Consider the following 23,061-nt stretch of genomic DNA (forward strand, 5'->3'; position numbering starts at 1 on the left):
CTCTGCCTGTTCACCTTACAGTCTCATTCTTGTGTGACTCTGCGTATGCTTTCGATGGCAACGGGTTCATTTCATTCCCAACGCTCCAGTGAGCTTACTCAGCAGAACTAGGTCAGACCAAGTTTTTAGTGACAAAACTAAAGCAACATAAAACCAAACAAAAATGTGCCTGTTTGGGCCTGTACAGGAAGTGAGGAGACATTTAGTACTGATAGATGAACTGACAGCAGAAGGAAGAAACGTGAGAAGGGAAACGTCTGCTGCTGGGGTCTAATGTGTTTTGGGAAGAGAGTCCATTACCTCAGCCATATTTCATTTTTAATCAGGGCTTTCTCCATGTGCCAACTATAAGATGACCAGAGAGTGAGATAGGATGGACTGAGAGTGCTGAGTCTGAGGAGAATAGAGACACCACACAGGAAAGACGGTGGGCACAATCTTGCATTATGCAAATCCACCCAAATTCTCATTTTTATCATTAAAGACTAAAGTCCTAAAAATATGCTACTATCATAGCATATTTCTAGTAAAGAAAGAGGAAAGAAGGTATCTAGAATGGTTTCTTTGCAAATCAGACATTCAGATTTACAGTTACACAGTTTAATAATCTTCATCTGCAGGGTTGAACGGGTTCATAAAAACTCAGCATTACATAACAATGCTTAGTGTTATGGTTTGAAATAAAATGACATCTCTTTACTCAGCACTGTGGGACACTTAATCTCATTGGACAGCTTTGAATAATTGATCATCATTGGGCAACAAGCAGCAGTGACAGAAACCTGATACCAACCAACTTCACTTAAATTGCAGTGGAAGTGACTCAAAGATCAAAATACACGGTGCATGTTACCTGACACCTGACATGTGTTCTATGTTACGGTAACAGATGACAAGCCGATAATGCAAAACCCTTCATACCAGTGCGCTCAGGAGCACATCTCATATTAAAGGCACAATACGTAGAATTTTTGTATTGAAATTCCTACATGTATCAATTCAAAATAATCACCACCTTTATTTTTTATATATTTTTATTTGAGTCCTTACATTATTTAGAATATTTCTCAGTCTTGTTTTGTGCTGTTGTGATGGTCCATGATTATTCTTTGGGATCTCCCCACCTATCCAACCCTGCAATATGCTCACACTACTGCTATTTCAAAGGATCGGAAAGGATTGGGAAACAGCTTCTGTCTTGATTTCAGACATAATTTACACTGACCCTATTAAGTCTTTAAGGTAATCCACATCAAACTGGTATCAATATTATATAAAAACAATAAGCCGAAGAACTAATATTTTTTCATTTACCCTTTTTTTGAAAATGACAAAAGAGAAAAGTGATATGAGGAGAAAAGAAAAACAAAAATCAAAAAACGCAAAAAAGGAATTAATAGGAAATTTTCATTTTCTGTTTCTTGATTTCCAGTTTAATGTGAACTCCTTGAAAAAGCCAAGGGCACATATTTTCCATGTCTTGTTTTCCTGTTTACACAGTAATTGGGAATTGGCTTGTTTCTTGATTTTGGTTGTCTTGTTTTAAATTAAAAATCCATTATCTGTAAGTACACTGGCTGAAGGATGAACTGTTCATCTCTAACCTGAATTGAGGACCACGTTCAGTAAAAACTGCACTCTGTAAGGTGTACTCCCTTAAAACTAACCCACTGTTTTTGTTTTCAGAATTAATTTCACATTGAAAGAGACATAAGCTGTTAATAGTGACCTTCCTGGTTCACGCTGCAAGCTTCCTGTAAAGCACTTGGTGTCGCATTTTTAAACAAAGTCTTCATTTCAAAACAATAAGACAGCAGCAAAGCTGAGTGGAGGTGAGCAGTACATCTTAACACATTATCTTTTAGTTACTGATGTGTGAAACAGCTGCCTACTGACGGAGTCAAAAGATTTAGCTCCCTCTGCTGATGGCTGCAGTTACATGAACACCTGCATGAACCCAGCCTCCTACATGATAACATATGGGACATACTGTAGAAGACACTTTGAAATGAAAAAATCAAATAAAAGATTTTCTCAAAAAAGGAATCTGCTGTTTTTGTAAAAGTGTGTGTATTATTCTGAATATTTCAGGTTTAATTAGCTGTTTACTGTAAAGACGAGATGTAAAGTCATAACTGGAAGCTCTGTTGACAAATGTTTCAGTTGGTCAACAGTAAGAAGGTGCTGAGGGCAATACAGCTGGGCTGAAGACCACAGATCTCAGACCCCTGCAGCAGACAACCTCTGTGAGACGCCACCTGTCAGAATGGAAATACACACTAAAACTTTCAAAATAAAATCAGCTTGTACTTCCATTTAGGGTTAGGATTAAGGGTTAAGGTAAGGTTTAGGAAACCAAAACTTAAAAATAAAAAATCTGACGTGCAAAACCGCATTACAAAATGTTTTACAAGGCCTAGTAAACTGTCTGCTCAAAGGAAACAAAGTTTGTCCTTCATGAAAACACTCCAACACAGCTAATACCAAGGCTAAAGCTAGCAAAGCTACATTAGCTATGTTAGCTTATGCTATGTTTGCAAAAGCTCAAGTAGCTATGTAATTACCTATGCAGTTAATGCAGTTATGTTAAATTTAACTCACTTTACCCTGTAAAGTGAAAATAAATCTGTATTTACGTGGGTTGTATGACAGGGCATTGTGTTATGAACTCCCAGGTCAAATTTCAGTCAAATAAAACATCTCTAAGTTTATAAAAATTAGGTTTCAAAATCATGAAAAATGAGGCAGTATAATCTGCTCTTGGATGGGTGGCCATGTCTGTTGAATGAGCTGAAGCCACGTCCACTAAGGAGAAATACAATCTCTAAAATAAAAAAAAAATGCTACAATCTGAATTGAGGAGAGCACCTGAGACGAAGAGACAAAGTCCATTTTTGTCCACCCAAATCTGTTATGATACTTTAAATGATCCACAGGCCACTGTGGCTGATAGATTTGGCAAATTTACCTCACAATTAACAAAAAACATTTAACTGAGAGTTAACTTTCAAAAAAGGCAATGACATCAGCTAACAACAGACTGTACTGAGATAATCTGCTCTGTGATGTTATACTGTTGTGTTAGAGGGGCGGGGCCTTCCACACTGTGGGCTCATGACATCAGAAGCCTACATATTGGCCCAGCCCAAATTAAACCAAGCCAGGAAACAGGTGAAAAACTTTCTAACAGTCTCAATCCAAAATTCAGTCACATGTAGATCTCAGTTGTTTTTTTTCTTTTTTTTGCATGTTTACAGCAACCATATTCCAACATATCTATAGTGTTAAGTAGGGGTGTGACTCTCTCCTTCTCAAGATGATTCGATTCGAATCTCGATTCACAGACTATGATTCAGTTCACTGATGATTCATTAAAATATAGAACAATTCAGTCCAATCCGATTCGATTTGTTTCGGTCCAATTCGATCCTGTACAATCTGATCATAGAATCAAAATAAATTTTGCTTTAAACAAAATATGCAAAAAGGGGAAAACAAGACAGTTTCATACTAATCAAAGTTTATTTGATCTCATTTATATAACAGACTAAATGCCAGGCCTCCTGTGCTAACATTCTGAAATTATGTTTAAGAAAGTTTTCATCACACCCACACACACGCCCAGGTATCTTACGTTGACATTAAATCTGGAGATAAATATAAAAATTAGTTTTTACTGGTACATGTTTTTCCTTCTGTACTTGTAACTTTCTTAGCATTTATCAAATTTTCCCAAGAAGCACAAATTAAAACAAATTTAAAGTCACAAGTAGATTTGGATAGACAGAGCTCTTGTGTCTGCTGGTACAGGATAACAAGGGGTTAAAATAATAATGAAAACAGTCAAATTCAAACAGCTTTCTATACATTTTTTTCCTTTCATAATTCCTCTTAATGTGAGTATTCAGTCTGCATGTCGCAAAAACATCATCATTTCCTTTCTCTGTGTATCTGACTGTTGATTGTTTTCATTCTTGAATTAATTCACTGGAGAACAGCTGATCTCCAGCTCAGTGAAGTCCTCTCTGATTAATATCATATCAGTTGGCTCAGATATATTCATTATGTCACCAAATAAATTACTCTCAACAACACGTTACGGTTGTAAACCCCATGAATAAAGGGTCTGTTGTTACTATGAAAAATTAAGACTTCTCTGAGTTTTAACTCAGAAAAGTGTTTATGTTTGGGTCTGTTTATGCTCCATTTAGCGTTAGCATCTTAGCTAAACTTCAGCTCAGCCGTCTCAACGGGTGAGATTTATGAAAAGCAGCAGAGCCTCAATGACCCAATCTCTAATGTTAAAACCAGTCCAAAGACTGGTTCATGCTGCATTTTTACCGATCCAGGGCTCCGCGGACCAATGCACTCAGACCGCTGACGTCAAGATTGGTTAATCAATTCATGTCGGATTATCTTTACACCCTAGTGTTAAAGCACAAATCTTGGAATTCACTTTACAAGGTCTTTAAGCAAACGTTACTACAGCTAACATAGCTACATTGGCTTACATAAAAACGTCAAAGGGATACTTCAACATTTTGGCAAATTCGCCCATTGCCATAATTCCTATAGTCTTAGTAATAGGTTTGTTGCCTTTAGTTGTCAGTGCAAGCTCTTTCTAGATCTGGGGGGACGGTTAAACCAGCTGCACCGTGAACGCTATGTTAGCAGACGGAATTTTTGCTTTCCCAGATCTAGGAACAGCTTGCACCGACAACTAAAGGAAATGGGCCTATTACTAAGACTATAGGAATTATGGCAATGGGCGAATTTGCCAAAATGTTGAAGTATCCCTTTAACTATGTAGCTAGTGAAGCTATGTCAGCTATGTAATGCCAGACTTTGTTTATACATAAAGTTCCCCATAGGGATCATTACCATTTTCTTGGCAAGTTAATTGTGTGCTTCAGCATGGTCACAGTGACATGGTCCCACCAGACAACTCCAATCAGTGCATCTTGTACATTGGCTTCAGTTTTGTTTAATGGTTAAAGATGGAGACCACACGTCCATATTTATACAGCCAGTGGGAACGCCTTTACAGCAGCAGTGCAGTGGCAACATAATGAGTTCAGAGACTGTAGCTCAGGAAGTATATGAAAAGAAGTCTGACAGACTGTTTTGACTTTTAACAGTGCAAATAGAGAATTGCACACTCAAAAAATAATCCTGCAAACATTGCATCATACTTTACCCAGGAACCTCATGAATCTGCAGGCTTGTGTTTGATTTGCTCTAGCACGTGTCTAGTCCTCCTCCCACTGAGCTAACATCCATTTGACCTGTTAGGTTAATCACTACAGTTTATCCAATATGGAGCAGTTAAACAGCTGCTTTAATTAACAACCACAAATCAAACCTTTCAAAGCACTTAAATGTTGTTAAGTACAAACTAGAAAACAGATCAGGCTATATACAAATGATAAGCACTGGCTACTGTATCGTGTCACTCCAATTTCCCATTTATTTATTTACAAGGTTGTAATATAGCCTTATTAATTAGAGTGAGAGCTAGCTACCCAGCCTAGCAACCAGCTGGTAAGTCACACATTCCTTTCTTTAAACAGCTGTCACAGGAGTAATTTTTGGAAATATTATTTAACACAACAAATAAAACCAGAACTGTGACACATTTCAGACGCCCGTGTGGTTTCGTACATAAAAATAATTTCTAAATAATTATTTCTAATCTAATATTATCTATTCTATCTATTTGTGCTTTTATTTATTACAAACCATTATTTGTATATCAGTATGGACAACACATCCCTTCCTTCTCCAAATGTACAAGTGAAACTAAAATACCCCTGCAATGGGCAACGCCATATTGCCCTAGTGATGCCACTTGAAAAAGACATGCACATAAGAGAGCTGGCTGGTGGAACCATGCAGCACAGTAACTGAAGTAAACATCCAAGTCCCCTCATTTAGCCACAGCAGAACCGATTCATGTATTGTTTTGGAGCAGACACAAAGTTATAGAAAATTTGGTCACTGTATTTTTTGGTTTTCATGTTACATCTCAATCAAATTAGTAATTGAAATACAAAATAATTAAAAAAGTAAACCCTTTATTTTCCTACTTTCAAGGTTGAATCTCAGATAAGATTTAAACTTATCGGTAATTATTTTTCTTTTCTTACATCACATTTCTTTTTCCCTTCACCACTGTCTGGCGTCTCTTTCTCTGTTCATCATTATCTGCATCTTCTGCCTCTTCCTTTCCCTCTCGCTCACTTCAAGGTGTCCCGATGTGTAATCCTTGTCAGGAGAGGAACTGCAGCAGAGGACTTTGACACTGCTGCTGAATTATTGATTTTGTCTATTACATCACATACATACAACAATGTTGAAGACAAACAGCCACATACAAGTATAGTAGAAAATGCCTGCCACTTATTTACTCTGCTAAGACACTAACAACTCTAAAGTCTATCCCCTGTCTCCTCATGTACCCTCACACCATAAACCTCTCTTCTCCCCTGCAAAACTCTCTTTAAAGACTCTCTCCTTTCATCTCTGTCTGACTCCAGCAGGAGAGCTGCGTCATTAAATCGCTTCAAGCAGAGAGCCAAAGGCAGGGCACCGGCCCGTTTCAGTAATTACAGCAAGAACGGTCGATGGATGCCCAATCCTTTATGCTTTCTCATAACAAAGAAATGTTTTCAGGGATCATGTCTCAAAAATGCATCTCCTACTCTATCCGGTTGTGTATGAAGGGAAACAAAAGTGAGGGATCGAATAATGATTAAAAACCCCAGTAAAAAAGCAGCAGCATTTCAGCAGCAACACAAAACATGTATTAGACATGCTGCATTTTCATGTTTATCTCCCTACCCATCATCCCCCTCTCTACCCTACCCACCCCCTCCTTTCTCTCCCACCCCTAGTTTCATACCCATAATGCTCTTGGCCTGGATACATAATACCGAATGAATTTATCATTCATCCCAGTTCCTGAGCCATTGTGAGCTCAAAAGCAGAACTTATTGTGTATTTCTAATGAGCATATGTTGACGTCTTGCCAGTGTGTGTTGCAGGACATGATGGCCTTAGCCAGTCATATCAGTGGTGCACAGTAGCATCTAAGGTTCATATAACTACTGTTTCCAAAAAATTTACACATCCAGCTGCTCTCACAAAACTGCACCAACCAACATGCTGCCCAGCAGCTGACTAAACAATGTGAAATAGTTTGGGCTGCTTTGCACACACGTACACAGATGCAAATAAGCACACAGACTCAATGAGCACTGACCAATGAAGCGCGCCGTAGCCTGCGGCTCATGGGCTTGTCAAAGGGCGGGCTGTTCATGGCAAATTTCTCCAAGTAGCCCTCCGGTAGCCTGATATCAGCCGGAAGAGACAGACGCTTGTTGATGTCCTAAAACAAAGAGGGCAAAGGGGAGACAAGGGTAAAAAGAGAGGTTAAAGACATAAATCACACATGAAAACATGTTAAAAATACTGATTATGATTTTTTTTCTTTAAACTGGAACCTATAACCGTATGGCAATGACGCCATGTAAACGATATGGTCAATGCACACTTAGCATCTACTTATTTACATATATGTTGTATACGTGAGGGATATTAATACAAGCATGTGTCAGAGACAACTGATATTGTAGCATACTGGGCCTGATATAAAGTGTTTGTTTTCAAGATGTGCGGCATGAATTGGTAGATTTGCATTTGAGAAGTAGAGCAGTATGCCTGTGCACTTTGTGATAGATGTGGTCAAACATTAAAAAAACAACAATTCAATGACATGGAGAAGACTTCTGTTGGAAACATTGTGATCTAATAAACATTTGAGTGACACTGAGTAAGTGAGAAGGCATTTCTCTTTTTTTCTGCTGAATTGCCTAGCACCTACATCATGTGCTTATAACCACCCTAGGAGTTTTAACCACTACTCTCAACCCTTAAATGTCTTCTCATTGACATCACTTCTATTATTCTGATGGCATTTACATTCTTTGGTGACTTTACCATAATTGATCATCATTCCATCTCTTAAGCTTCAAGTTACTTGATCTGATTTTTATGCTTTACGCTATTTGCTGATTTTGTGTTAAGATGCATTAAGTTATGTATTTGTCAACTTGTCAATGCAATTCAATTTTGAAATTAGTTCGGCCCTCTTGCCTTCTTTTTAAGATTTTTCCCATTAAAATAACATTGTTACAACCAACCCCATAGTGTGTGACAACCATTCCTGTGATGGGGTTGGAGGTCACAATGTGTTAGTGTGTCTTTGATTGTTAATTACCTTTTAGTTAAGATATGTTGGACAATGAGAGTGATACACACATCAAGCCAACAACTTAAGCTTCAATTCAATGTAGGAATGATGACTGAAAAATGTTTTGATGATCAACAATTCACACTAGAGTAAACAGTGTGACAACCAACTGCTGTTCTTGCCTATGCCACCAAAACACAAGATAGCACATAAACTCAAAGTGACACTCTTAAAGGGATAATTTTTTTTTAAATGGAGTATATGAGGTACTCGTCAATAGGGAGTATATTAGCTATTACAGATGTCAGTACGTGTGGCCACTTAATGGACAGACTGGCAGGAGTTCTGGCATAGAATCTGATCTATACAGTTGGGGTCATTTACCCTACTCTATATAAATTACACACTAGTAAATATTTGGGTTTCAGTACAATCGGCAGGCAAAGAAAAAAAATTTGAGTTGTGCTAATTCAGCCTTATTTTATTTTTTTTCCAATCAAATTTTAACATTAAACTTTGTAACCTGCAATCGATTAAACATATTTGAATATATTTTGATATAATGCAAGTATTTACTGCAGCTGAGCTGTATGTACTTGATCTATTAACATTATGAATATTTTTATTTCTGTAGGCTTGCTATCATGGTCGACGTAGACCTGAACACCCTGCTGGAGTAGCTGGTCAGAGGTTTTTTAGTTTGTTTTCATTTGATGTCTCTAAATAGCTGATAAGTGTCATGCCAGCAGAGGATCTAAAAGGAGCGTTGGGCATTGGGCTATTTAGTGAATACTGGAGAGGTGTTCATTTACAAAGTCCTATATGAAGTATGAGACAACAGGATGCAGCAGCATCCTTTCAATAAACCAGTTCAGTGATTTATCAACATGTAAAAAAATGAAAAATGATAATATACCTTCAGAAAGGCACAGAGAATAAATAGAGTGATGGAAGAAAGTGAAAAGAAACAAAACAAGAACACTTCATGAATCAGATTACATATTCAAAAGGAGTGGGAAGAAGTACAAATTTATCTGATGCCTTTCTTTCTCCCTAAATGATTATAGCTCACTATTACACTTCCATATTAGTATCATTCCATATAATAACATTTTTTTAACCTAATCTAACACATACCCTGACATGAAATTTGTGTTCCTTGCCTGCAGATTGTATATTCATAACTGTTTATCAGTTAAAACATGGGCCTATCTGAGTCACCCTGTAGCTCCACTACATAGGAACTAAGATCTAGATATACCTACAATAAGGAGTTAAGGATTGATGGTGGGAATATTTTTTCACAAAGCCTCATCACACACAAATGAAGTTGGTAATGTATGCTGGTGTGAATGACAGATGCAGGACGATGTGAATGAAATGAGTTTGAATAAAGGGTCAGACATTCTAGCTACTTATGAAAACACAGTATTGAGAGAGTGAGAGATATAAATACAGTGCTGTGAAGAAGTATTCGCCCCCTTCCTGATTTCTTTTTTTACGTATTTGTCACTCTTAAATGTTTCAGATCATCAAAAAATAAAAAAATAAAATAACAAAAATAACTTTTTTTTAAATACAAGAGCAGTTTTGAAAGGATGATTTCATTTGTTAAGGGTAACAGCGATCCAAACCTGCCTGGCCCTGTGTGAATAAGAAATTGTCCTGGTTGATTAAAACAATTCTGCAAAGAAGAGTGGGCCCAAATTCCTCCACAGTAATGTGATTTCTAGTTCTCGCAAATGCTTATTTGCAGTTGTCACCAAGAGGTGGAACAACCACTTAAAGAGTTTAGGGGGCAACATTTCACACAGTCAGGGAGGTTTGGATGTTTTTTTTCCATTAATGCAATCATCATTTAAAACTGTATTTTGTATTTACTCTTATTATTTTCGTCTAATATTAAAATTTGATTGATGATCTGTAACATTTAAGAGTGACAAATATGCAAAAAAGGAAATCATTAAGGGGCATATTCTCTTTTTGTTTATTGATAATTTATCATCAGAAATGTTTTTTTTTTTTTTATTTTGCCCATTTTTTGGAATTCACTGGTTTGACTAAATGATGCATATGGAGCGGATACCTGTGACCTCCCTCCTCATTGGCTACAATAACCCTGTTTTTCTAGCATTTGCCTCAACACAATTAGTGTGATGCTACTTTTCCCACAATGCACCACTCCTTTGTGCTATCCATGTAGGGCATGTTTTCTGGCAAGGTGCCAATCACACGTTGTTTCCATGGCAGTGCTGACTGGCTGGCCCCGTCCCAGCAGCCCCGTGGTATGTGTCCTCGCTGTCAGCGTGTGAAGTGATATGTGTGTTTACATGTGAGCGTTAGTGGGAGGGGGTAAAAAGCGCATGTGAGTGTGCCTGAAGATGAAAGGGAGAGGGATTTTACGCCTTTAATGGTTTTAACTGGGCTCACTGGCTAACATAACAACATGCAGTATTACAAACAAGTCATAACCCCAAGGACGGTGACACACTTCTTGAAATTCACCCTGAAAACACATGCGCTCACACACGCTGACAAACGTCACGAAATGCTCTGCAGGCAGAGCACATGCTCTGAAAAATAAGTGGTAAAAACATGCACTTACTCGCAACTGCAGATTTTTTACCATTGCACATTTGTATGCTCCATTAAATGTATAATTAAGAAACAAAAACACACAAAAAGCAAGCACTGCAAAACCAAATGTGGCAAAAACAACAAGCTAGGGCTGCAAAATCCTTCAAGAAACATTAGAATTTTGTTTAACTTATTACTTTAAATAACTCTGATTTCATGCAATTTGTTAAGCTGCTGAATAAAATCCTTTATAGTAGGGCAAACATGGATGAAATGACACCAATGCCCTCTTACTCTTCCAAAGACTGAGAGCTATGCACATTACACAAATACAAACACACGTGCCCCCATACTCACAATGCAGAACAGCTCTAGTAGTTCCCTCATTGTCCTCCTTAAACGTGTCTTTCTATACACTCACATACATGCGTTTTCCATGATGCATGTCTCTGACCTGCCACATTACTGCACTCACACTGACAGGCAGAGAGAGAGAGAGGGAGGCTGGCACAGTGGTAGAGTGGCATCCACACGCTCATAGGAGGAGGAAAAAGGAGGAGGAGAAGGAGGAGGAGGAGGAGGGGGAAAGCAGGAGCAGAGGAGAGAGGAATGGACAGATTCCTGAGTGGAGAAAGCCAGATGGGGGGGAAGGGGTGAAGGAAGGGGGTCGCCTTAAGGAAAGAGGAAAATGTTTTTCTTCCGTTCTATCCTCCTGTTATTTTGTCCTCCATCTCTCCTTCACCCTCTCTTATCGTCTCCTGAGCTCTGTTCTTGTGGATCTCCTCTTTCTTTGTCATAGCAGTAATTATTCCTACTTCCATAATTACTCCCAGCATTTTCCTCTCCTCCTCTGCCCTCCCCCACCTTCCCTCCATCTTTCTCTGTGGTAAAAATGGTCCAAATTAGTCCCTTCCACCATTCACAGCAGTCGGAGGCAGCAGCCTGTGTGTCCAGAGGCATTTCCCTTAATACTGCCGCACTCATCACTCCGCAACTCCTTTAAACACGCACACAGACACAAACTCTCTGACACAGACATTAACCACAAGTTTAAGGATGTGGCAAAAAAAGCAACTACTAAGCACCTTCCCTTAACCTCGATGGCACATAGACATCAAAATAGACATACAACCGTGTTTAATATTAAAACAGAAAAGAAAAAAGATCAATGATATTTTGTACTGTGTAATATCCATAATGTATTATAGTTTATTGTACTGAATTGTTTTATATTGCATGAAATGTTATTCTACTATACTATATCATAAGATATTTTAGTGTAGGGAATCACACTAAATTATATTCTCTGATATTGGTTGTAAAGTATTGTAATGTTATTAGCATAACACATCCTCTCGTATACTGTTTCGCATCTATTAGTATCATGTCATATCATATATTGTATCTTATGTTGGTGTATTATAGCATAGCACAGCATAGCTTTATGTAGCATATCATAACGTATCTTAAATTGTATCCTTTCATATGGTTTTGTATCTTATAGTATTGAGTTGTTTCATATCATGTCCTACTATTTTGTATTGTATACATCATGTCATCTAGTAATGTATCTTAAGGTATTAGAGCAAAGCATAGTTTTATGTAGCATGCCATATGACGTGGTATGGTATGGCATGGCATGGTATCATATTGTATCATTTCCTATATGTTGGTAGCGTATTGCACCATATTGTATCGATTGGTTTGGTTTCGTATCGTTTCATACAGTTTCTTATCATATCATATTGCATCTTATTGTGTACTATTGTTTCATACATTGTTTCATATCATATTGTATCATATAGTTTCACATCAAATCATGTAGTTTCATATCGTATCACGTCGTATCGCGTCGTATCGCATCGTATCATGTGGTATTCTATCTTTTAGTGTTGTATTGTTTGATATCCTATTGTTTTGTATCCTATTGTTTCCTTTTGTATTGTTTTGTTTGGTATTGTTTTGTATGGTTTGATGTAGTATCATATCATATCATATTATATTATGTCATGTTGTATCAGATCTTATGGTATAATAGCATAGCACAGCATAGCATTATGTAGCATATCATGTATCATATCGTATTAGATCATATCATATCCAATCATATTGCATCATACAATATTGTTGCATCTTGTTTCATAGCCTCTCACCTCAGCTACTGTAGGATCATATCATTCATATCGTAGCATAGCACGTTGTACTGCTTCATATTGTAGCGCATCAAATGTCTGGAATCACATCATATTATATTATTTTGTATTGTATCATATTTCATTGGTCCTTATCATAAGTGACTAATAGTATCACTGTACAGCATACAATACAATCCCACTATTCCTTTCCTATTGTATAATCTCACTTTGTATCATACCATTCTGTACTGTAATATCGTGTATAATATTGTATCATGTACAACACATGGTATCAGTTATGTCGAATGGCATCATAAGACATTATACTGTCTTGCTTTATACAATACTTTACCATATCATTTGAATCATATTTTAAACATAATTCTTCCTTGAGCATTGGACTCAAATCCAAACATGGATGTCATATCATAATGTCACATGAATTCTAAGCCGATGACTGTAATGTTAACTGTGAGCTTACTAACATCATGGCTTAAACAGAAAGGACAATATTTATGATTATTATTAACGTGTATTGCATTAACGTGTATTGCTAATATGTTGATTAGTATTATGCAGTGTCCTACTTGAATAAACTAATGAATAAATAAATAAAGTCTTTACACTCTATATTTGCATTTTAACATGCCCAATCACTGCAGATGCCCATTAACAGCTCTCCTTAAAGTATCAGGACATTTATAATGGTGGTCACTGTTTTGCATGTACACCTCTAGCCCCTACAAAGTATGTTTACATTTCAACACTTTACAGTCAATAATCTTCAGTGTTGATGACTTATCGTGTTAATTTTTATTTATTTTATTTGAGACTACATCAGTCATGCTAAGCTTAATTTCTGATACAACTGTTGTAATACCATAATTTCCCTGTTTCTACTCAACATTGTCCATTTGCCCATCCAACGATCTGTCTGTCTAATCCATCCATCCATCCATCTATTCTTCTGTCTGTCTAGGTAACTCAAACACATACTTAAGGGACATTTTAATACCAATTTTGTTTCCCTTTTCAGAGCTCTTTGGTGGGAAAACCAGCAACAGTGACAAGAATCCTAATATTGCTTTTTCTTTATGCATTGTCTTTTTATATATTGAGGGGTTACATTATTGCAATATCTGTAAAAGCAGATACAAGCCAATACCAATTTTAGTGTAGCTCTAACATGTACACTTTAAGGAGTGAAAGTATTCCTGTAAAGTAAAAATCAAATTTCTCACTCATGTCTTTGGCTTCCCATACCTCATTAGAGATCCGCCGATGATGGTTGTTCCTCATGCGGACCCTGACTGGACTCTGAACCTCATCAGAAGACGTCCCTGATGCCTGGTCGCTCTCCCCATCTGAACCCATCTTCACATTTTCATGGACGATACCTGCAACACACAGACACACAAAAATGTATTAAACTGTATTTTCTGTCAACTCAGACAAAATCGCTATTTGTGATGTTTTATCGTTATGTTTCTCTTTTATTTCCTCATTTGTTCCTCTATAAATCTCTCCATGTACCCATCAGAGGACACAGTTTTGTATTACATTTCATTCACCCCTCTTAGAAAGCAATAGAGGGATCCCAAATCCCAAACCCCAGATGATGGATTGTACCACCAGCCACGCAGGGGCGAGTGTGGATAAAATGCCACTGGTAAGATGAGGAGGTCAGAGATCGATATCACCCTGCATGCAATGGGAGCTTTCTCGTCTTTGCCTGCCACCCCCCACACCTCCACCACCACCAATCCATCTGATTAATGAGTCACAGTGCAGCAGACAGGACTGCCTCCTTCAGTGGTCTGTGAGTAAATGTGGGGGAGGGGTCTCTCTTTGGGTTTCAGTTGTATTGCGCCTGATAGCTTTCAAGTTTGGGTCAGGTACAGCACATACAGTCTGTCTGTGTTTGTCTTCTGAATGAGGGAAGAGACTATTAAATCAGATGAACTGTTAGATTTGAAAACCTACTCTTAATTCTAAGATTTACCTCACCGGCATCTGGTGTTTACATTTCACACAGCCAGCAGATGGAGGGAAAATAAGGGAATAAATAAGGAGATCAGGGGGAGGATGATTTGGATAGGCAGAAGAAGAGGAAAAAAGCCCCTTGAGTGATTGTGTCACATCAGCCGTGAAAAAAAGAGCAATTGCGAGTCGGATAGGTAAAGCTATTTATTATAGTGCACTGTCTGTCAGATGTGGAGGGGGAGCAACACCACCTGGGGCTGATTCTAGGTCATTTGTGTGTCTCTTTCATGCAGTCAAGGTTAGTATTTGAGAAAAACAAGCCTGTTTCTGGACTTGATATCAGGGCTAAAACATGTTAGAGATGCTTTAAAAACTCAGGATATCCATTGCTGGTCCATTACTTCTTTCGTTAACATAGAAGGAGATAATTTTTTATCATGTCTATTTCAAATTGTTGAACAAGAATACACTAGCTTAATGCATAATTAAAAAAATCTTCAGTACCCCAGGAGGGGAGAAAAAAATGAATATTCAATGCGTTTCCTTCTTCCAACTTTATATATGAAATGCATCAGTAGTTTTCATTCAACCCATACACTATATAAAACAATGGACAGAGAAACAGCTGCCCATTAGTGAAGTTAAAATATTGCACACTTCCTCTGCTGTCTGACTGGAAGATGTGTCACAAACTCTGTCTCCTTCATTTTTATTTATGGGATATTATTAAAACAATAAAGTAAGAAAGAAAAACTTGTCAAATATTCTTTTTTTTTTCTTAAACCTGTAGTCTTTCAAAAAGCGGGTTTAATTTATGGAAAGGGTCAAAGGCAGAACTAAAGAACTATTTTAGCATCACTTTAAACACCATTTTAATCATTATTTCATGCACATGTGTAAATACGTGTTTAAGTTAGCCCTTGTGAACATCTGCATAACTACACACAAGCGTATGTTAGTGCTTACAGAAATCTCTGTTGGACACGTATGTTTGCTTCATGAACGCACTGTGATCGACTGATCGCACGACTCTATTTGTAATGTTCTTTGCTTTTGTGCACCTGTAAAGCACTTTGAATTGCCTTGTGTCTGAAAGGTGCTATATAAATAAACTTGCCTTGCCTAAAAAAAAGGTATATGTATATTTTTAAGACAAATAAAGGCTTTCTTTTTCCCATGTCCAAAATTAAAAATAAATCAAGATCCAAAGAAAAGTCTTGCCATCTTATTATTTTCATTATTTTTAACAAATATGTTTTGCATAACTGTTTTAAATAAGTGAATAAATTATGAGTGAAAAATTTCCTTTTAAATGATTAGGTCTTCTTTTAAAGGAGACAATCCTTGCCCTTCCTTAAAATTGCAACTTGTTTGCATATAAAGTGATTTCTTGATGGAAAAATATCAATTCTTTGAACATATAAACAACCATTTCTTTAAAACAATCACTTCCTTGAAGGTAAAAAGAGGGGAAAACAAACGGATGTGCTTCCAAATATTCTTTTAGTCGTTCTTTAACATGGGAGAAACACTAAACTAAATCCTCTGCTCTGAAACTAGAGAAGTAACAATACCATTTATTCCTTTCTGGTACTGATTCTGATACCAGAGCATTGGGTATTACCTGATACTGAGTACCATTTCAACTTTCAACTTTCTGAACCGACTGCGCTGTGGAAAGCTGGTGAACTCAGAACATGACTCAACAAATAGAATTGTTGAGTACAGCCTCTCTGTGACACTTTAAGTTGTTTTTCAAGAAGGCCACATCACAGGCCCTCTATCATTCTCTCCATTATGCACTACTCAGGCCTTCTCCATAATGATCTGTTCAAACAAATGTTATTTAACGCAGCATGACTTTATGCTGGAGCAGCCCGGCATTGGTTGACAGCCTCTCACAAAACATTAAAGAAAAACGATATGGCCATTAGCATTCAAGCTAGTGACAATAAATAATCAAAAATGGATTATTAATGTCTAAAATGACATTCAATATTAGATTTACTGGTGTGGATTTCATCTTTTAAGTCCCTGAGAAGTCACCCAAGTTCAAGGCTCACTAGAAATTATTCCAGAATGGCCACAAAGGCGTGGATAGCATCTTTGTAACAGCAAAATGCCTAGCTTCAAGAGGAAAAGTAATAAGAGGCTATGATTTATGGTTTAGAAGTTATCTAACTTTTAATAACCATGTTATTTCTTGTTGTATAAGACAATGCCAGTCTGGCGGGGTTTTAAACAAAACTATATTGGATCAATGCATAAACACATGTACCCGCTGTTACCATTAACCGCGTTTCCAGCAGTATCGGCTAGTTTTCTGATACTGGTATCAGAATTGGAACAACACTATCTGACACCTATCAAATTTTTCAAAGTTTAAATGAAAGACTTAATAAAGTTTCCTAAGACAGACCAATGCCCCTTTGAAAAAGGCAGACGTGTGCAATTAGGTCCAGTGTCAATAAAGATTAAAAACTCTTGCACCAGAAGTCAAAACATGCTACAGACGTGATTTTTGAAGACTCTACGTCCTAGCTTTTGGGAGAACGCTGGTTTGTGGTGAGGAGGAAGCCAGCTCTAGGTATAAATGCACCAGATGTTTCAGCATCACGATTCAGTTTTTGTCCGGGCGGCCGACCACGCGGAAAGCATAACTGAGCCTTAAGACACCCATTCAGTGGATTTACATACCTCAATCAGACCCAAACCCAACTAGGCATTGTGTTGCTCCACAGTTTCCATGCTGGATTTTGACCCAGAAGTCAGTGAGCATAAATTCTTACTGTAACAGAAGTCGTGTTGCCTCCTATCTTTGGATATTACAGGATCGAGGGATAGCACTGTATTTGTGCCACTGTGCCACATACAACCAGTTAGTCACTTGCTAACTTTTGGACTAGTTCAACAGGAAGAATGTCCTTATAGCTAGTTTAAAAAGGGGGCACATTGCCATTTACCATAGCAGAGGTGGACATGAACCTGTTTATTGATCGATTCTCCCCAGTCGTCCAAGTTGTGTTTACCCATAGCTCGACTTTAGAATGTAAATTAACTCACTTAATGACTAAAGAGACACTACAGCAGGGGTAATCAACTAAAATTCAAAGAGGTCCAGTCAGAGAAAAGTTTTAAACCAAAGGTCAGGAACATTATAATGTCTAACTTGAGTAAGTGTGATATGCAGATTTCAGGGACTGGATGCGTTGCTTAAATATGAAAATCAGTTTTCCTTTGATGCTGTTAATTTTATTTGTCTACAGCTCACCCCTTTCTCCATCTGTAAATCTCTTCTTGTCTCAGCTCACTCATCTATTTGTCTACTCTCTTTGTCTTTCTTTGTTTCTCTCTTTCTTTTTCCTTTTTCTCTTTCTGTCTTCCTCTCGTCTGTCCCTCATATGAATGCAGTGGTTCAGTGTTTACCGCCTGGAATGAAGACAGTTCATTGGCTGAGTAGCGTCATGTGAGATGGAATTAACTCAGATGCAATTGATCTGTGCATTTCCTGATCTGCAAAACCAGTATGTAAATACTAGAATAGCTGTGCCAGTTAAAATAGAAGCCCTATCGAATTTAAATGTTCCCTTTTAATCTAATGAATGTAGGTCTGGGTCCAGGTCTGGGGTCCGAGATGTCAATTCCACATTTCTCTCTCTAGATGCAATCTGAGTACATCTTGTAGCTGGTATTTTTGGCTTCAATTTTGTACAATGTAAGAAGACAGAGACATCCTGTCCTTACTAACATACAGTCAATGATACAAATACTCAACTAGCAGTGTAGATCCCAGCTGCTAATTTCAGCCTACATCTGTCCCTTACTTTTACTATGTGTTGACTTAAACAGCATATGCTCATTGTAGAAACACAACCCAAACACAGTCCATCTGTGTAAATGCTTAGCAAACCTCTCAGTAGTTGTTTACATCTCCAAGTCTGAGGTAATGCCTGTGGCCTCAAAGCCAGACACTAGAATACAGCCTGTGCTTATAGAGGAGCTTGTTAAGAAGACCAAGTAGTCATATCAGGAATCAACCCTCACAACCCTGATGCTGAAACATTAAACTCAAGGTAACCAACACCAAAGTGAGGGGAAAATTGATCCAGAATATCAACACACTGGCAGACGTGCACACATGAACACATGATCACCACAGGTGAGTATCCAGTAGTGGGATTATGTCACAGGTCTTTCTCACTTTTCACAGAGGGCCTGATCTTGTCTGTTTGCGTAAATAATCAAGTGATGCGGGTGGATCAGGCCAGGAGGCTGACCTTGGAGGAAAATTCCATGTTCTTGTCCCTGATAAAGTTCTGCACAATCATTTCTGTTCAAAAATTGACAAGAGACTTCCTCATCACACAGGACTTATTCTGTTTTCCTCTCTGCTTCATTTTTATAGAGCAGACCGTACATGTCATTAGCTACAACTGACTCCCTGTTTGGAGCCAGGCTGGCCTAGTTAAGGTTTGCTGACTTGCTGCGAGCATGTCTGCAGAAGTGAGTGGGCTGTTATAGGACTATCCTTACCTCACCTAACTCTACGTGGACTCCACTTGGCTGGAAATCACGCCCTGGCACATGCTGGCAGCGCTTCAAAAAAATGATTGAAAAGCCGTCGGAAAGGATCTTTAAAGAGGTAGAGTAAGAGTAAGATTCGCTTTAACAGCCCTTCAAAGAGTAATGGAAATCTTGGGGCCTGTCAGCTGTCAAGGCCAGCCAGAGAGCTCAGCAGGGTTCACTGGCACAGTTAGCAGAGAGTGTCCTCATCTAATCTATTAACCCCTTAATAGAGTGGAACAATTTCACTTTTTCAGGAGCTCTTAAACATTTTTGAAGGGATTTATCACATCCTGTCTGAATTTAGCACAAACAGCAGGAATAGAGATCCTGAAGCCAATGAGCTAACAAGCAAATGAATAAAATATTCAGAAGAAGTTCTTGAAGGAGAGCATGGGATCCCTGAAGAAACACAAACTCAGTGCCCCTGGCCAACCAACTGCCTATTTAATTTTTAATCCAGCCACATAAAGGAAATTATATTTTGAAATTCAACTAGGAGGAGGAGTTTTCATCTGGATATGAATTTATGAATTAATTATGCTTTTTTATGAGCTAAAAAGGCAAACAAGGGCATCAGCAACATGAGTATGTCTATATGGTAAGCTTTTAAAGGTGCAGCGTGTAATATTTAATCTAGTAGTATTCAGCAGATCAAACTTGGTAAAAATTAAACACAATATCTATAAAAAGGCTTATGTAAATTAGTGTTTACCCTCTGGGTCCAAAGCTATTTTTTCAAACATTGTGTTTCACCTAGACTTCTTGTATTGAAAGCTTTTAAAATTTAACTCTGTGGTGCACAGTCAAGCTCTAAACAGTCTGTTCAGGAAAACCTTGGCTTTAAGAATATGTGTGCTGCATCAAAGTCGCTAGAATTTTAAAAATGGCACCAAAAAAAAAAAAAAAAAAAAATTAAATGGAAACTACAGTAAACAATAATGACAATGACTTTTTTTGCTAAACTTGTTCTCCCATTTTTTTGGGGACCAAAAACTGAAAAAGTAATTATTCTGTGACAAAAACTCTTTATAAAATACCCTCATATTCCCAAAAAATTCCTTGTGCTTTTTGGAATTGGTGTCTTTTGATTCAGTATTCAAATCATTCCCTGTCTGCAGTGACACAGCGGGGCACATCACAGCCTCTCTGTGTCTCTTTCTCCTCTTTATGAGTCATTCTGGCTCTTTCCTCCTGTTTCCACATGCGCTGCTCGGCAAAACACGCCAGTAAAGCCTGCCATTGGTCATCACAGCCCGTGTGACATCAGTTTTGGGAACTCTAGTGGTGGCTAATGCTAAGCTAGTGGCAGAGATGTTAAAAAATCCATGAATAATGGATATAAGACTTTCAATATCTGAGTTACCAGTGTGGGTTTAATCTTTAAAGACCCCTGGAAAGTCATCTAAGTTCCAGGCTTGCTAGAAAAGCTTCTGGTGGGCATGGATAGCATCATTGGAACAGCTCAGCTGCTTACTTGAAACGTAAAATGTGTCTCTTCTTGTCATATAGGGCAACGTCAGTTCTAGATTGTCAATCACCTTAATATATAAAATCATTTTATAAGTGAGCTTAGCATAAGCCTTACATTCAGACATGGCAGTCCCTTCCACTGAGTCAGCCATCTTGGATTTTTGCATTTTTTATTTTTTTAAGTACTGCTGAAGGGGGTTAATAACAGAAAAACAGTTGTTTAATTCCACTGGATGCGATGGCTGATACCAAGGATGAACATTGCAATCTAGAATCCCGCTGCTTGATGCTGCTAATATTCCCCAATTTTGCACACTGCATCTTTAAGGCCTGCAACTGAAGCTGGGTGGCAGGTGACAGAGCCACACCAAGTGGTCGATAGGGTGGTTCATGGCCACCCTAAAAATCTGACTGGCCACCCATAAATTCTAATCTATGTTTGCTATGTGCTTCGTCAGAGGCAAAACTTGTACTTAAAACAGTTTTGTGGACTATTCAGGTTTCATTTTTTTCTAACGTTGATGTCACTTTAAGGAAAGTAATGAATGAAAGATCACTTAGGTGGGTTTTGCTTTTATTAAAGATATTTTTGTTTTGTTTTGGGTTTTTTTTGGGACCCTTTGACAACACAAAGCTTAGACAAAGCTCAGACAGGAAAGATAAGTGCCATTTATACTTGTATCTGAGCACAAATACAACAGGCCACCCTGTTGGGCCACCGGAGTCCAAAAAAGTCTGGCTACACCACTGGGTTGATCACAATTACTGGTGAAACTGTAAAATTGAATGGTAAGTGGTGCACACCTATTACAGGCTTTTATATGGTCAAATACTATGTTGTTATTGAATGGACTTATCAACCTAGCCTCATTTTAGCTCAGAAAAATGTCACTGTTTTCACCTGTCATCAGTGTACAGGACAGACTTGACAACTGAGATGACAGTGATGAAACTCACCAATACGGTTCCCTGGAGGACGGCATGAGTCCAACACTCGGAGCATCCGGAAAGGTGACAGCCTTAGCGGGGTGTCTCTTTCGCCCATTCTAATCCCCTCTCCCGTCCTAGCCTCCCCTGTCCTGGGATCTCCTGTGATGGGAGCACGAGCTGGGCACCCCTGAGGGTTGCTTGACACATCCATTGTTCCAGAGTGTTCAGAGCACTGCAGTTGAAGGAGTGATCAAAAATTCAAGAAGAAAATTCACACTGCCATAACAAATCCTTGGCTTGTCTGAGTCCAGTCTGAGTGTCCCAGGTCGAAGTGGGACTTAGTAGCTGTTGCCGCTTGAGGGTTAAAAATCCAGTCCTCTGTTTTTCCCAGAGATCCCCACGCAGTAAGGAACAGGTCTTAAATTGAGAGGACAGTGCAGACGGCACAAGCACACTAATCACAATGCAACAACTCCCTCTGCTACTACTCCACTTTAACACACTATCTCTCTTCCCACTTCCTGTAGACACTCCCTCTCTCCACCTCTCCTTTTTCTCGCTCTTTTTTCTCTCTGCAGTCACACTCTGCCTGCTGACTAAGGAAGGTCACACAGCGTGCAGGTAGATAAAATGCTGCAGAGACAGCCCAACATACGCACAGACGCACACATGCTGAAAACTGTTACGCTCTGTCATCTCAGAATAACAGGTGTTCAGTCTCTATCTATGATTCACAGTGACGCACACGTGCAGAGGGACAAACTTACAGCTCCTTTTAGGAAGAGAAAACCTTCATCACGTCTACCTCTAATTTTGTCTCTCAGCTCTTCTTCTTCTCTTGGTTCTTTCCCATTTTCAGCTTTTGGTCTTTTTCCAGATGTTTTCTCCTCAGATGTCTTTCCCGTGTCCTGCCTCTTCTTCCTCCTCCTTGTTTCAGGTTGTTTTGCTGCTCTCCGTCCTTCCACTCCCTCTCTCGATAACTCCCTCCCTGCCTTTGGCGCCCCTATCAGTGCTTTCAGTGTTGTTAGTCCTCCTGCTCCCTCCCTCACCTTGCTATTACTCTCCTCCCTCTCATGTGATACCAACCTCTCTCTCTCTCCCTCCTCCTGTCTCTGCCTCTCCCTCCCTTGCTCCCTTTTTCCCTGTCTG

General features: G+C 38.5%; 1 protein-coding gene across 5 annotated transcripts in view; it reads right to left on the bottom strand.

Moving 5' to 3' along the window:
• The window catches only part of LOC121517481 (cyclin-dependent kinase 17-like), a 70,745-nt gene that overhangs the window by 20,394 nt on the left and 27,290 nt on the right, over positions 1 to 23,061 (bottom strand). For 4 of the 5 annotated variants that reach the window (XM_041799285.1, XM_041799288.1, XM_041799286.1 and 1 more), the window contains 2 exons: positions 14,227 to 14,360; positions 7,262 to 7,387 (listed from right to left, as the gene is read on the bottom strand). In XM_041799285.1, the coding sequence (XP_041655219.1) occupies positions 7,262 to 7,387; positions 14,227 to 14,360 (260 nt within the window). Of the gene's footprint in view, positions 1 to 7,261; positions 7,388 to 14,226; positions 14,361 to 21,939; positions 22,882 to 23,061 lie in introns of those variants that run through there. The other variant, XM_041799287.1, reaches the window with a different exon arrangement.

The sequence above is a fragment of the Cheilinus undulatus genome, linkage group 11 (assembly GCF_018320785.1).
Source record: "Cheilinus undulatus linkage group 11, ASM1832078v1, whole genome shotgun sequence".
Classification (NCBI taxonomy): domain Eukaryota; kingdom Metazoa; phylum Chordata; class Actinopteri; order Labriformes; family Labridae; genus Cheilinus; species Cheilinus undulatus.